General features: G+C 49.9%; 1 protein-coding gene across 2 annotated transcripts in view; it reads right to left on the bottom strand.

Annotated features, from left to right (window-relative positions):
* CAPN10 (calpain 10) overlaps nucleotides 1-14,090 on the bottom strand; it is a 37,193-nt gene that overhangs the window by 10,144 nt on the left and 12,959 nt on the right. For both annotated transcript variants that reach the window (XM_032225384.1, XM_032225383.1), the window contains 7 exons: nucleotides 13,389-13,606; nucleotides 12,008-12,149; nucleotides 10,615-10,781; nucleotides 9,798-10,081; nucleotides 4,177-4,379; nucleotides 2,054-2,309; nucleotides 488-693 (listed from right to left, as the gene is read on the bottom strand). In XM_032225384.1, coding sequence (XP_032081275.1) covers nucleotides 488-693; nucleotides 2,054-2,309; nucleotides 4,177-4,379; nucleotides 9,798-10,081; nucleotides 10,615-10,781; nucleotides 12,008-12,149; nucleotides 13,389-13,606 — 1,476 coding nt within the window. The remainder of the gene's footprint in view (nucleotides 1-487; nucleotides 694-2,053; nucleotides 2,310-4,176; nucleotides 4,380-9,797; nucleotides 10,082-10,614; nucleotides 10,782-12,007; nucleotides 12,150-13,388; nucleotides 13,607-14,090) is intronic.

Here is a 14,090-nt window from a genome sequence, read left to right as displayed (position 1 = left end):
CTTGCAGGAGGCTTTCAGGGAGCTCCTGAGGGTTGGGGAGGGCAGAAATGAGTAAAAAATGGGCCGTTTGTTGCTCAATTTCCCCCCTGCCCCAGCCTCCAGGAGCACTCTATAAGCTTCCCAATGCCCCTTTTTTGACAAAAAAGGGCCCATTTTTGTGAAAACGGTCCTTTTTTGCTCATTTCTCCCCCCCTCCCGGGAACACTCTACAAGCCTCCTAAGGGCTATTTATGCCTCTTTTTTTAAAAAAAAAATGGTCCTGTTTTTGTGAAAAACAGGCTGTTTTGGGGAGGTTTACGGAGTGTAAAAACACTTTTTTTAAAAAAAAAAATCCTCTTCAAAACCTTGGTGCATCTTATCCTCTGGTGCATCTTATACTCCGAAAAATACGGTATTTTTTTTCCCTTGTTTTCCTCTTCTAAATCTTGGGTGTGTTTTATACTCCGGTGCATCTTATAGTCTGAAAAATACAGTATTTCCTTCTCACCTGTCTATCTTCCTTGCTACAATCACCGTGAAGCTGCCCTCCGTGTCAGGCAAGTATGTTGACGGGACAACGGCGTAATTTCCTGAAGGCAGCCGACATGTCTGACTGATTTCCTGAGAGTAGCAATGAGGCACACAACTGACCACCGGCTCCAATTGCAGGAAAGCCGTGGAAGACATTTTCACATGGTTGTTGTCACTGGGAACCTGAGGAGAAATAACAAAGCCTTCCCTATAATTATATTTTATGTAATACCATACAATAGCAGAGTTGGAAGGAAGGTTGGGAGTTGAAGTTTCTGATACCTTCAAGCGACCAGGTTGAAAGACACGGGTGGAATTCAATCAGCAACGGTGAACCTGTTCGGACCCGGCTCCCCACACATGGCAAACCCACTCAATGATTCTTTTATTAGGAGGGCCTGCAGCCCTGACTAAAAGTTTCTCTCTCACCATAGGCTAACAAGTCTGTCCAGCAGGGAAATGATGCCAGACCTATTCGTCTCCACCCCCTGCCTTTTATCCCCAGAGCTACAGTGGGGCTTCGCTAGCAGCTGTGGCTCTTCCATCCCAAGGACCGGTCCATAGATTTCCACTGCTCTCATCTCCTCTGCCTTCTGCGCATCCATGTGCCAGGTAATGGACCCAGCTGTTCCTCCTCTTCCTCATCAGCCACCTCCAGACCTGGAGGCTCTTGGCCCTCCCTCTGAGGGCTGATGGATGCCCCAGGCGCTGCCTCTGCCTCCGTCTCTCTCTCTCTCTCTGCCAACTCCATTCCTTCTTCCCCGCTCGCTGACCCTCACTCCTACGCCGCCTCCTCCTCTGATTCGGCTGTCAACTCATAAAGTTGTCATGGTGAGGAAAGGAGGGAGACCACATTCTGCACATCGTGACCCGACAATTGCATGATAGACATATGCGCGGCGACAAAACAGCGCCGATTAAAACGCGCCATCAAAATCGCACCGACAAATTCACCCCGATAAAATCGTGACGACAAAAGCGCGATGACAAGCACAATAAAATCGAAAAAAATTTAGGGTTAGGGTTATAACGTACGTATACGCGTCCCACTATGTTAAAGGCCCAGCACGCTCACTGGGCTGTCTATAGTTTGTTGATGATGCGATTTTGTCATCGCGCATTTGTCATCGCGCTATTGTCGAAAATCAATTAGCAATTTTGACGGCGCTCATTTGTCTGTCACGGTTTTGTTGGCGCGTATATGTCTATCGCGCATTTGTCGGTGAACCTCCACACATACCTTCGGCTAGAGTCAGATCTCAGATCACAACAGGCTTGGGAGGGGTGCACCTCATTGGGGAATGTGATTTATGACACAGACTGAGGGGAGGGAACGAACAGGGGTAAAGTTCAGCTATAATTCAAATGAGGCTTAGATCTGACTGCAATACGGTATTGCCAAAATGGTGCTTCTAATAAATGACTGGTTTTCTTTTGAAACTTGGCTCGAGACTCATGAATCAATGGGGGCATCTTTCTGAAACCTGACATCAGCTGCTGAAGGGGCCGTGGCCAACAGGCCACAACAGAACCTCGGTATTACCTGGAAGATATGGAAGCCAATGGGACGGCACTTGTTATCTGGGCAGTGTTGACGGAGGGCCACCTTGATGCTTCTCTGTCCAAACCCGGCGGGAACCGACAAAGGGAAGCAGGGATTGGTGTGGAACGAGGGGAAGTTGCGGCTGCCTCCGGCGTTGTGGCCTTTCTTCCACGATCCCTCCAGCTGAGCCGTCTCCCACTCGCCTCTCGGGAAGGCTTCATGAATGGTGTTATCCAGCAAAGGCAGTTTGATTTCACTGGCAAGAGACCGAGGAGACGGGGAGGCAGAAAAAAGAGAAGGAAAAAAAAAATTATCTACCACGTGGCTTCTCATCACTCACACCCTCAACCCTGATTTTTTTGAAACCCTTTTTTTTAAAATTAAAATTTTAATATAGCTAAGTCCTCGACTTACAACAGTTCATTTAGCGGCCTGTTCTGACCACCCTCGTTCCAAACCAAGGCACACTCCGAGCCAGAGACAAATTACAGCATTTAATTAACAGACAAACAGGTCCTTGGCAGCAACCCAGCACAGACAAGCTTGGGCAGCAATAAACACAGATAAGGCTTGGCAGCAATCCAGCCTGCCAAGCTCATACGAAGTTCTCCGACATTCGATTCTGTGTTGACTTCTGCAAAGAGGGATGTGTGCACAAGTAGCTTTTTATAGTCTGGAGAGGAGCCTAATGACCACCAGCTGAGTGCAATTACCTCCTGTAACTGTGCAACTGTTCCTGACACCTATTAGCTCTTCAATGCCGTGCATCCAGGAACAACTCACTACTGGCCTCCGGCTCACTCTCCCTTGTCTCCTCCCCACTGGTCCAAGGCTCAAGTGCCTCCTGGTGGCCAACCAGCCTCTCTGCGCCCTGCTCAGAGTCGGAACCCTGTCCAGGGTCCTCCACATCCTCCAGAGCCGACTCATAGAGGCCCTCGCTGTCGGAGTCTGGTGGCAGCTCCAACGGCTCCTGCTGGGCCACAACAGCGGCCGTTCAAAGTTACCACAACGGCGCTGAAAAATGTGACGTATATCCATTTTTCACAGGGTTTTTTTTTTTTTTTGAAGTATTTCTAGCAGGACTCTGTAACAGCTTTGTCTCCTATATGCCATTTGTCTGGTAAACTCGCAAGGTGTCAAACGCAAGACCAGTGAGGAGGTTGGGGAGGAAGATGGGCCAGTCCTGGAGTCTGGCGAAGGCTCGGATGAGGGCTCTGTGTCGGAGGCGGAGAGGGGGCCAGGGCCGTATGCCAGTTATCAGCTGTTTTCAGTCAGACAGCAGTGAGGCAGATGAACAGCTGGAGCCTGTTCCCAGTGTGTGCATGCGCAGAGTTGCCAGACGAAGGGAAGAGCTAAAGAACAGGGGTCGACTTGGGAGTAAGGCCACAGGTGGACAGTGAATGGCCCCTCTCAGGGGAAATAAAGAGCAGCGAAAGGGGAGGGGAGTTTGCAGGAGACAATTAGTTCATTTCAGTAGTGGTGAAGATTTGTTTGTGACTCTCAGAGACTCCTTGCCAAGTACCGTATTTTTTGGACTATAAGACACACCGGATTATAAAATGCACCATGATTTTGAAGAGGTAAATAAAAAAAAGATTTTGCACTCTGCAGGCCTCCAAAACCCTCTGTATGCTTCGTTTTTTGCACACAAAAAAAGGTGTGTGTGTGTTATGCAGAACTTTGGGAGGCTTGTAGAGTGCTCCTGGGGGGGCTGGGGGAGGCAAAAAAAAAGAGCAAAAACACCAGTTTTTTGCTCATTTTTGCCCTCCCCAACCCCCAGGAGCACTTTGCAGGCCTCCTAAAGGCTATGCACGGCCATTTTTGCAAAGGGGGCGGGGTTTCGGTAGGCCAAAAATGCTTTATTCAGTGTATAAGACGCACCCAGATTTTCACCCTCTTTTTTGAGGGAAAAAGTTGCATCTTATACTCTGAAAAATACGGTATTTTCTTGTAAAGGGTTGTGTTTGGAAGATATCGGCCTGGCAGCTCTCTAAGCCTGATAAGGTCTGTGGTTGTCAATTTCCCCTGGAAAGACTGTTTGCCAGAACTCTGCTCGATGCGAATGAGAGAAATTCACATTCGCTTAATAAAAAGGAGTTTTGTCCTGTCAGAACAGGAGGTACCTGAGAGAAATTCTTCCACTGGAGAAAACCCGGAGCAGGAAATTCCCTTCCGTATTATTCAGGAAAGTGCTGGGAACGACCAGGTAGTACCCAGGAGAAAGCTCGCAATGGAGATGCACCTCTCGGTTGAAGGAATGACAAGCGGTGCTCGCTACGGGGGGCGCAGAGAGCGTCTTGGGAAGGTTGAACTGTTTCTTCTCAATCTGGAAAATAAGAGAGCAGGACGGGGCTGAATACCGGAAATCCTCGACTTACAACAATTCATTTAGTGCAGGGGTGTCAAAACTCGATTCCATTGAGGGCCGCATCAGCAGAGGTGGGTTGCTCCCAGTTTGGCTCGGATCGGGCGAACCGGTAGTGGCGGGAAGCTCCACCCACATGCCCCGCACTTCTCCAGAGACGCATTGCACGCACAAGCAAAGCGGTAGTAAAAAAAAATAGAAACCCACCACTGTGCATCAGGGTTGGTTTTGACCTCAGAGGGCTGGGAGCGCGTGGCCAGCTCAACATCACTTGTGTCGGGAGCGCCCGTGGTGGCCAGAGCTCTCTGCCAGCGAACATGGGCTCGCAACAATGGTGGGTTACGACTGGTATGCCTCGGTACGGGCGTACCGGTGCCTTCCGGGAGCACTGGGTATCATTCCAGTATGGTGCTCCGGAGGGCCCGCCCGCCGTCCTTACCTGTATTTGAGCTCTTCAGGGCTTACGCGCATGGAGCGTACGGCATCTGCGCGACGCTCCACTGAGCAGCTGGAGTGTCGCGGAGGCGTCACAGAGCATCGCACTTGGAAAGTACACATGCGCATCCTGCGCGCGTTCATGCGGTGCACACTGGGCCCTGTTGCACCATACCGGTTGCACTGGGATCCGGAACCCCCACTGCCTCGCGAGCTCCATTTTCGGCTGCGACAGCCTCCTGCAACTTTCTAGCACAGAAAATGGAGCTTGGGAGGATTGCCTAAGCTCCATTTTTGCTGGCAGAGGCACCGCGGGCCAGTCCTTCGCTGTTTCCAGGGCAGCCCTGCGGACCGTATCTAAACACTTCACAGGCCGAATCCGGCCCCCAGGCCTTAAGTTTGTCGCCCCTGGTTTAGTGGCTGTTCAACAGTCCTGAAAAAAAGTGACTCAGAGCCATTTTCAGGGTTACGACCTTTGCAGCCTGATCAAAATTCAGATGCTTGGCAACTGTTTCGTATTTATGACCGTTGCAGTGTCCCCAGGTCATGTGATCACTATTTGCGACCTTCGGACAAAACAAAGTCAGTGGGGAAAGCCTGATTCACTTAACGACCGGGTTAGTAACTTATCCATGGAAGCACTTTATGGAACAATGGTGGCAAGAAAAGGTGTAAAACGGGACAAAATTCACTTGATGAATGTCTCGCTTAGGAAAGGAAATTATAAGGTCAATTGGGGTCATAAGTCGAGGACTGCCTGTATGTAGGCGAGAAAGACAGCATCATTTTACATGTTGAGAAACCAGAGACTGGATTTTAAAAGTAGGTCAGGAATATAAGCCGCTCCTTCAACCTTGGAAAGCTATTTTAGTGCCGAATTCCAATCCAGGTTTTGGCCATCAAAACCTCCTTTGGGAACTTTTCTGCGCTCAGAATTAAAGAGATTTACAAAGAATTCACTGAGGAAGACTGGAATACGTCAGAAAGAGAGCGGATGGATTGAGACCATCGTAGATTTTCCAGCTGTGTTTGGATTCTACCCTGCACTGGACTTGTTTACCCCAAGATCAGGGTGTCCAATGGTGAGATGAGAGGCAGCTGAGCCCACAGAAAGAAAAGGGGAGTGAGAAGAATCTCAGAAGAGACACCCCAGTTTCTTGGACTATAAAGGTAAGGGGAGAAGAGATGTGCAGGTAGGCCTTGACCAGGGGTCAAAGAGCCACAAAGGTTCTAACTGGAAGCCCCCCGTTCAATTCTGGAGCCAATCGGAAGTCTGGTTCCCCTACCACAGAGTCTTCTCCTAGTGCGGCATTTTTTCCCCTCTAACTGTCCTAACTGAAAGCCCTATCAATTGTGATGCCGACCGGCGACAGGGAGCCGCAGCAGAGGGATGAAAGAGCCACATGTGGCTCCAGAGCCACAAGTTGCCAACCCCTGATCTTGACCTATGACCACAATTGAGTCCCAAATTTTTGTTACCAAGTGGCACATTTATTAAGTGACTTCCCCACCCCCCCATTTTATCACCCTTCTTTGTCCCACTCGTGAAGCCTACTCAATCTGCATCTTGGCTATTCAATTCTAGGTAGCCCCCCCGACTTACGGACACGACTGAGCCCCAGATTTCTGTTCCTACACAAGACGTTGATTACGGGAATTTCCCCCCCATTTTTATGAACTTACCAGCCACCGTTGTTAAATGAATCGCTACGGTTGTTAAGTGAGTATCATGGCTGTTAAGTAAATCTGGCTTCCCCATTGACTTTGCTCATCCGAAGATCGCAAAAGGGGAACACATGACTCCCCCAGGGCACTGCAATGGTCATAAATATGAATCCGTTCCCATGTGACCACGGTTGTTAAGTCTGAAAAATGGTCGTCAGTCACTTTTTTCAGTGTGGTTTGAACTTCAAATGGTCACTAAACAAATAGTTGTAAGTCAAGGACCACCCTTATGTCAGTTTAATTTTTTTTTTTATGCTGGTTTAATGAGAGGCACGATGTAACGGCTTGCATTTGGGGGTTTTTAACTAGGGGGGCATGCTGCCTGCAAAGAAAAGCGAGTGGGTATAAAATCCTCCATTAACATCAAATCCTCATATCCTGTTTTAGCTAAACATCCATCATATTTAATACCAAAAATTCCATCCTCCATGTATATGAAATGCTAGCATGTGGTTATGGATTAAATCTTTGGTATAGTTAAGGATGAAGGATGTTTAAACAACTGTAGTCAACTAAAAGTGGAGGTATGAGGATGTTAATATGGTAAACATTTAAGATATTTGAATTAATATGAATTAATGGAAGAGATGCACAAAAACTTGTTGTAACCAGCTGATATACTTTTTTATAACATATACTTCTTGTGTTTTTTTTTTTCTCTGTCTTGTTTTTTGTTCTTTTTTGTTTTGATTTTTCCCCCCACTGTTGTGGGCATGTGTTGTTTATGTAACAAAAAAATAAAAAAAAATTATTAAAAAAAAAAAAAGCAAGTGGGTGTACGCGGAAAAACCGCTCCCGAAATTAAACACTGTGCAAGCTGGCTTCGTTCTGAGTTTGTGGGACTGGCTACTCAAACTGACAAAAGCCAAATTCTTTTAAGGGGTTTTAAGAGAGATCAAATCGACCTCGCGTTCTTGTGGTGGATTTTCCCGGATCCTTTGGTCATTTTATTTTCCCATAAAAAATCCATTAAGGAGGGAAAAAAATGTTGTTCGGCAAACGTTTCATTTCATGCGAGGAACCGTCCAACTTCTAGCGCCTTCGATTTTGCAAGGGAAAAAAAACCTCAGGTGGGGGGGTAGAAAAGGCAAAACCTGTGGGGTGGAGTAAAGTTGTATTCCCCCCCCCCCGCCCAGTCTCTGAAATTACTCCTAGGACCTTGATTACCATCTTTGGCACACAAATTCTTCTCTGTAGGCAGGCGTTAAAAAACAGGGCATTTCTGGGCCTTTTGGGGGCTGTTTTTCGAACCGTTTTCAGGCTGTTTTTCAGGCCTGAAAACGGCGCAAAAAAGGCCTGAAAACAGCCTGAAAAATGGTCTCAAAGTGGCCGAACAGCAGGCAGGTGTGCGCCGGCCAACTAGTCTTCAGGTTTCTGGCACTCCGGCACTCACACATGCACCCGTGTTCTGGTTTGGGCACCCGTGCTGAAAAGGTCCTCCATCCCTCTCAGTAGTAGCCCCGACCCTTTGGAACGAGCTCCCCGTAGAGATTCGCACCCTCGCCACCGTCCAGGCCTTCCGCACAGCCTTGAAGAACTGGCTCGCCCGTCAGGCCTGGGGACAAGGATAGTTCCCCTCCCGAATGATGAATGTATGTTGTTTATTATTTTATTATATGTCTTATCTTAATGTCTGTATTTCCCCTTCCCCGATTTTATGTGAGCCGCCCTGAGTCCCCTCAGGGAAAAGGGCGGCCTACAAATATTAATAAAATCTCTAAAAAATCTCTCTAAATCCCTGTCCTAGGATTTGCTCCAGGAAAAAGAATAGACGGCCATCTATTATCCATGGGGGCATCTAGGAAGTAGAATACAGAATACAGATAGTCCTTGTGTTGTGGCCTGCTGGCTCCTCCAGCAACCGAATCAGAGGAGGCGTGGGAGTCAGGGTCAGCAACCTGAGAGCCAGTGTTGGGTTGCAGGCGGTACGCCCCGGTACGAAGGGACTGGTGCCTGCCAGCAACACCGGGTACTGTTCCGGTATGGTGCTCCGGAGGGCTCACCCGCTTGTCCTCGTTCCATACCTGTATTTGAAGTAAACGGGCTACCTGTACACACACGTGCAGCGTTCGGCGCCTGCGCAATGCTCCGCTGAGCAGCTGGAGCATTGCAGAGGCGTTGCGGAGCATCACAAGAGGTAAGGACACATGCATGCGCTGTGCTTGCAGTACGGTGCAACGGGATCCGCAACCCACCACTGCTGAGAGCACCGAGGGGGAAGAAGGAATGGAGCGAGAGAGGTGGGGGAGGGAGGGGCAGAACCTGGGTCATCCATCAGCACTTAAATGGAGAGTCAACAGCCCCCAGGTCTGGAGGTGACTGATGAGGAAGAGGAGGAAAAGCTGGGTCCCTGATGCTTGGATGCACGGATGGCAGAGGAGAGGAGAACAGTGGAAATCTATGGGCCGGTCCTTGGGCAAAAGAGCCAGCGCTGCAAAACCCCACCCTATCTCTGGGGATAAAAGGCAGGGGGCGTAGATGAATTAGTATGGCAGACAACTAGACAAGGATCTTACTTCCAGGAAAAAGGGAAAGGACTCGTCTGCCTGCGTGGCCAACACATTGTTGTGAACCACCAGCAGCCAGCAGGGCTGGCAGCAGATTCGGACAATGAAGAGGTTGGGGAGGAAGATGGGCCAGTCCTGGAGTCTGGGGGAGGCTCTGATGAGGGCTGTGCGTCGGAGGCAGAGAGGGGGCCAAGGCCACCTGGTAGTTATTAGCTGCCTTCAGAGTCTGACCTCAGCAAGGCAGAAGAACAACGGGAGCCTGTTCCCAGTGTGCTCATGCGCAGAGCTGCCAGAAGGCAAGAACCATTAAGAAACCAGGGTCGACTTGGGAGTAAGGCTTGGAGGTGATTGGCATAAAAGAGGAGCGAACGGGACGTGAGCTTTTGCAGGAAAGAATTAATTCATCTGGTCGGTTCAAGCTTCGAAAAGTTCTGTTTGACTCTGTGCGAAGTTTGGCCTTGCTCTGCATTTGGCAATGAGGTCCCTGGCAGCGTTTCAAGGGAGATAAAGGCGGGTGCTTATCAACATTTCCCTGAAAGACTGTGGCAACTCGAGCAGACATCTGTCGGAATCTTCACAGGCTGTTTGTGAATCATTACGGGCTGTGAATGGCCATAATCCACAGCCGTCTAGATAAAATAGGGTTTGGGGGACTAAGATCGGGATTTATGCTTTCTGGAGAAGCCTAGGTGAGAACACTCGTCTTCCCTACCTTCCATATGTGCAAGCCCACGGCGTGGTAGTTCTTCCCTCGGACGTTATCCACTAAGGAGGGGTCGGCTTCCGGGAGGCGAGGCCAGGCGCGAATCCTGCCAGCCCAATCGGTGCTCTGCTTCCGGGGCTTCTGCAGGAGGGCGACGCAAAGCTCACTCTGCTCGGAGACTCTCAGCCAGAATTTGGGGTTGGTGGGGAAGGTGCTGTTGTTACGACAACCCCCCGCGGACTGCCCCCGCACCCAGGACCCGTACAGCTTCTGCGTGTGGCTCAGCACCCTGTCTGAACGGGAAGGGGAAAAAGATACTCGTCACGACTCTGGCGCTACTGGAGTGGAACCAAACTTTTTAATATTAATATTCCGAGACATTTCAAGTCGCGAAACTTTTCACAAATAGCAATATCAATTAGACTTATATACCACTTCATAGGGCTTTCCTCGCTTCAGGGAGGCCCGCTAGGCTCAAAATGAGACATGGGGGGAGGTATGGTGTGCGGTGGGTTGCGCATGTATACACTGGGGGGAGGCAGGAAGAGCATGGGGGGAGTCATGGGCTCATGCATGGCAGCGGGGAGTCACACACGCATGCACTGGAATTCAGGGGGAGCATGGGGGTTACGTGCGCATGCACAGGGGGGTGGGGCATGCGGGGTTGTGTGTGTCGTGCACGCATTGCATTATGGGTATGGGATCTGTTGGCAGGCAAGGACTAAAGGGTTAGCCACCGCTGATCTATACAGATTATCTGTACTTGTATTTTGCAAAAAAAAAAGTCTTTTCTTTTAAAAACTGGCTCTTTCCCACCACCGCATACCAGTGTAAAGGCTTTGAAGCTGTCCTTCTTCCGTGACAGGGTACCCGGTGATGACCTCATCAAATTCCGTGAAAAATTCCTCTTCTTCAGCCCAAAAATCTCCTTCCTGCAGCTGGGATAAAAGTTCAGCGCCCACCACCGGATCCAACTGCTTCCATCCGGGCCCTCTGAAGACCAGAAATCACAGAGAATATTAATACGGTTTTACAAAACATGAACTGGTTTGGGAAGCTTGCAATACCATAAATATTGCAAAGGTAAAGGATCCCCTTGCGCATATGCGCTAGTCGTTCCCGACTCTAGAAGGCGGTGCTCATCTCCGTGTCAAAGCCGAAGAGCCAGCGCTGTCCGAAGACGTCTCCGTGGTCATGTGGCCGGCATGACTCAACGCCGAAGGCGCACGGAACGCTGTTCCCTTCCCACCAAAGGTGGTCCCTATTTTTCTACTTGTATTTTTTGTACATGCTTTCGAACTGCTAGGTTGGCAGAAGCTGGGACAGGTAACGGGAGCTCACCCCGTTATGCTGCACTAGGGATTCGAACTGCCGAACTGCCGACCTTTCTGATCGACAAGCTCAGTGTCTTAGCCACTGAGCCACTGCGTCCCTTTGGCAGCTTACAATGCCATAAATATTGTACAATGTCTTAAATATTCCAGAGTCATCTGGAAGCTATCCGGAGTCGTTCGTTATGAGATGGGCATCCAATAAATTCAACAAGTCAATAAATAAATATAAAACAATTAAAAGGTTAAAAACATCGGGCAATTGAAAGTTAAACCATTAAAACTGACAACAATATGTATAAAACGAACACGTTGAAGTCTGGACGTGCTGTTTGGGGAATCTTGGGAAGCGAATACTGTACAAGCAGGATAGGGAATTCTGGGATTTGAAGTCCACATGCTTTAAACCAGCCAAAATTGAGAAACTGTCGGCTGCCACCTTATGCTTGCTTGTGCTTCGCTACCGTGTGGTGACAATCTGCCATGAAATCTGGGGAAAGTGGATTTGAGCGGGGAGACTTAGGGGAAATCAAAAGTAACTTCCGTATCTCCCCAAGATGCTGCCTCAAGGTTACCCGGCTGGAGAAGAGAAGCAGCTTCATAGCAACTTACGGGTGATGTGACTGTTCTGAAAACATCTTGTTTGGACCTGATTGGTCATGGGGGGCGGGGGGGAGGTGTTAGACATGGCAGGTATCTGGGAGAAGGAACCTAGGGATTTTGGTGCGCGATTCTCAGTTCTGGCTATGCTTGATCGCAATACACTTGACTTCTAATAAAACTATTCCTTTCCCAACGAATGGAGGAAAGGATCGTTTTCACTTAGAGGTTTAAGGAGTGGAGGATCTGACAGTTGTAGATGCTGGAGTCAACATATGGCCCACTCACCCTTCCCTCCAGGGGCCTTTCCAACAGCGCCTCCCCCAGGGATTCCGGATCCGCAGCAGGATTGTCTCTTTCCTGGACACCTTGGAAAGATCCTGCATGTCAACCACAATGAAGGCGTGGAACTCTCCCAGTTGGCTGGTCCCTGGAGTGCAGAAAGAGAGATAATGTGTTAGCCCCCCCGTTGTGTCCAATTTCTGAGAGCTTAAATTAGGCACAGCAGCTCCTGGGAAGCCAGGTGAGGGTGGTGGGAGGGGCTTCAAAGAGGGGGAGTTGGTGCAGGGATGATGATCTCCACCCACCGACATCACTGCCCTGCTTGGCGGGAGCGTGCAAGGAATTTGTGGGTCCCAATCCGAGCTGGAATGTCATAACAAGGACACCTTTGTAGCAGAGGTGGTATTCAACCGGTTCGCACCGGTTCGCCCAAACCGGTGGGAGAAATTTTGCCCAGTTTGGCGAACCGGTACGATGGCCAGCTGGCCACGCGCCAGAACCGGTCCCCGTTTCCGGTTGCTCACCCTGCCCATCTGGTCGCCGCTCACCTGCGCCGCCTCTTTGCATACCGGCTCAAAGAGGGCGGCGGCTGGCCGGTCCGCTTGGACTTGCAAGGCAATGGGATGCGCATGCGTGAAGGAGATGGGGGCCACGGCAGCCACTTGTTCACTGACCAACCGGAGGCCTTTTCAGTCCTCTTTGAGTGTCGGTATTGAAAGAGGTGGCGGCTGGGGGACTTCTTTGCCAGCCAGCTGGTTCCCAGCAGCGGCAGCTGCCTGGGGGCCGCCGAAAACGCCGGTCAGCTTGCCTTCCGGACTGGACCAGCTGCCGCGGAAGGTCAGCAACCAAAGTGGCAGTGGTGGAGGAGGAAGCAGGGAAATGGGGACGAGTAGCTAAGGGAGGGAGGGGGTAGATAGGGAAGAAAATCCTTAAAAATTTTCTACTTTTTCCTATGGGCGTGGCTAGTGGGGAGGCATGTGATTGAGTGGGTGTGAGTGATGTCACGTTGGCCACACCCACTCAGTCACATGCCTCCCCCAACTAGCCACACCCACCAAACTGGCAGCGAACATTTTTGAATCCCACCACTGGCTTGTAGGGAAAGCAGTTGGCTTATTTCAGGAGAGGGGAGAGAGGGGAAGGGAGCTCATCAACCCCAGGCCTGCCGACACAGCCAGGTTTTAACGGCTTTTCGGAAGGCCAGGAGAAAGGTGAGGGTCCGGATCTCGCGGGGAGTTCGTTCCAAAGGGCCGGAGCTGCAACAGAGAAGGCCCTCCCCCGGGTCGTAGCCAGATGGCATTGGCTGGTGGATGGAACCTGGAGGAGGCCGACCCTGTGCGATCTAATGAGACCGAAGTGGCTCTGTGAGATTCTCCCCTCCACCTACCTTGCCGTGAACTGAAGACAGAACAGCTCATGACACATTTCTCCTTCAGGTTCATCAACCGTCTGAACACCGTTTTCTCCAAGACTTTGCCAGCCCGCTCTCGTTCAGGATTTTGACTCAGGTCTTTCAATGACCAGCGTTCCGCAAGGCCTCCGGTCAAGTCAACGAGGGCATCGGCCACCTGGCCTGCCCAGAGCTGCTCGTACGATCCATGAACCCTGAAAGCAGAAAGACTAGCTGTGTTAGTCCTCAACATACAACTACAATTGAGCTCAACGTGTATGTTGTCACGGGAGGAATTTGTGAAGTGAGTTTGCTTCGTTGTACGGCTTTTCCTCGCACACATTTGTTAAGTGAATCAATGCAGTTCTTAAATTAGGGACGTGGTTGTTAAGTGAATCGGACTTCCCCGACTTTCCTCTTCAGAAGGTCGCAAATAGGACAATGGGACTCTGGGACAGTGCAATCATCATAAAAAGTCAGTTATGGCTAAAATAATCAGCTTCTGTCAAACCAAATCAATGGGGAAGTACGATTCACTTAAGAGCCGTGTTACTAACCTAACAACTGCAGTGATTCGCTTAACAACTATGGCAAGGAAGGAGGGAAATTCACGTAAATATCGTCTCACTTAGCAACAGAAAATTTGGGCTCGATTGTGGTCATAAATCGAGGACTACCTATAGCTGAATAGTCAAGATA

Source organism: Thamnophis elegans, chromosome 10 (genome assembly GCF_009769535.1).
Source record: "Thamnophis elegans isolate rThaEle1 chromosome 10, rThaEle1.pri, whole genome shotgun sequence".
Classification (NCBI taxonomy): domain Eukaryota; kingdom Metazoa; phylum Chordata; class Lepidosauria; order Squamata; family Colubridae; genus Thamnophis; species Thamnophis elegans.
This window is presented reverse-complemented; position numbering and strand designations above follow the sequence as displayed.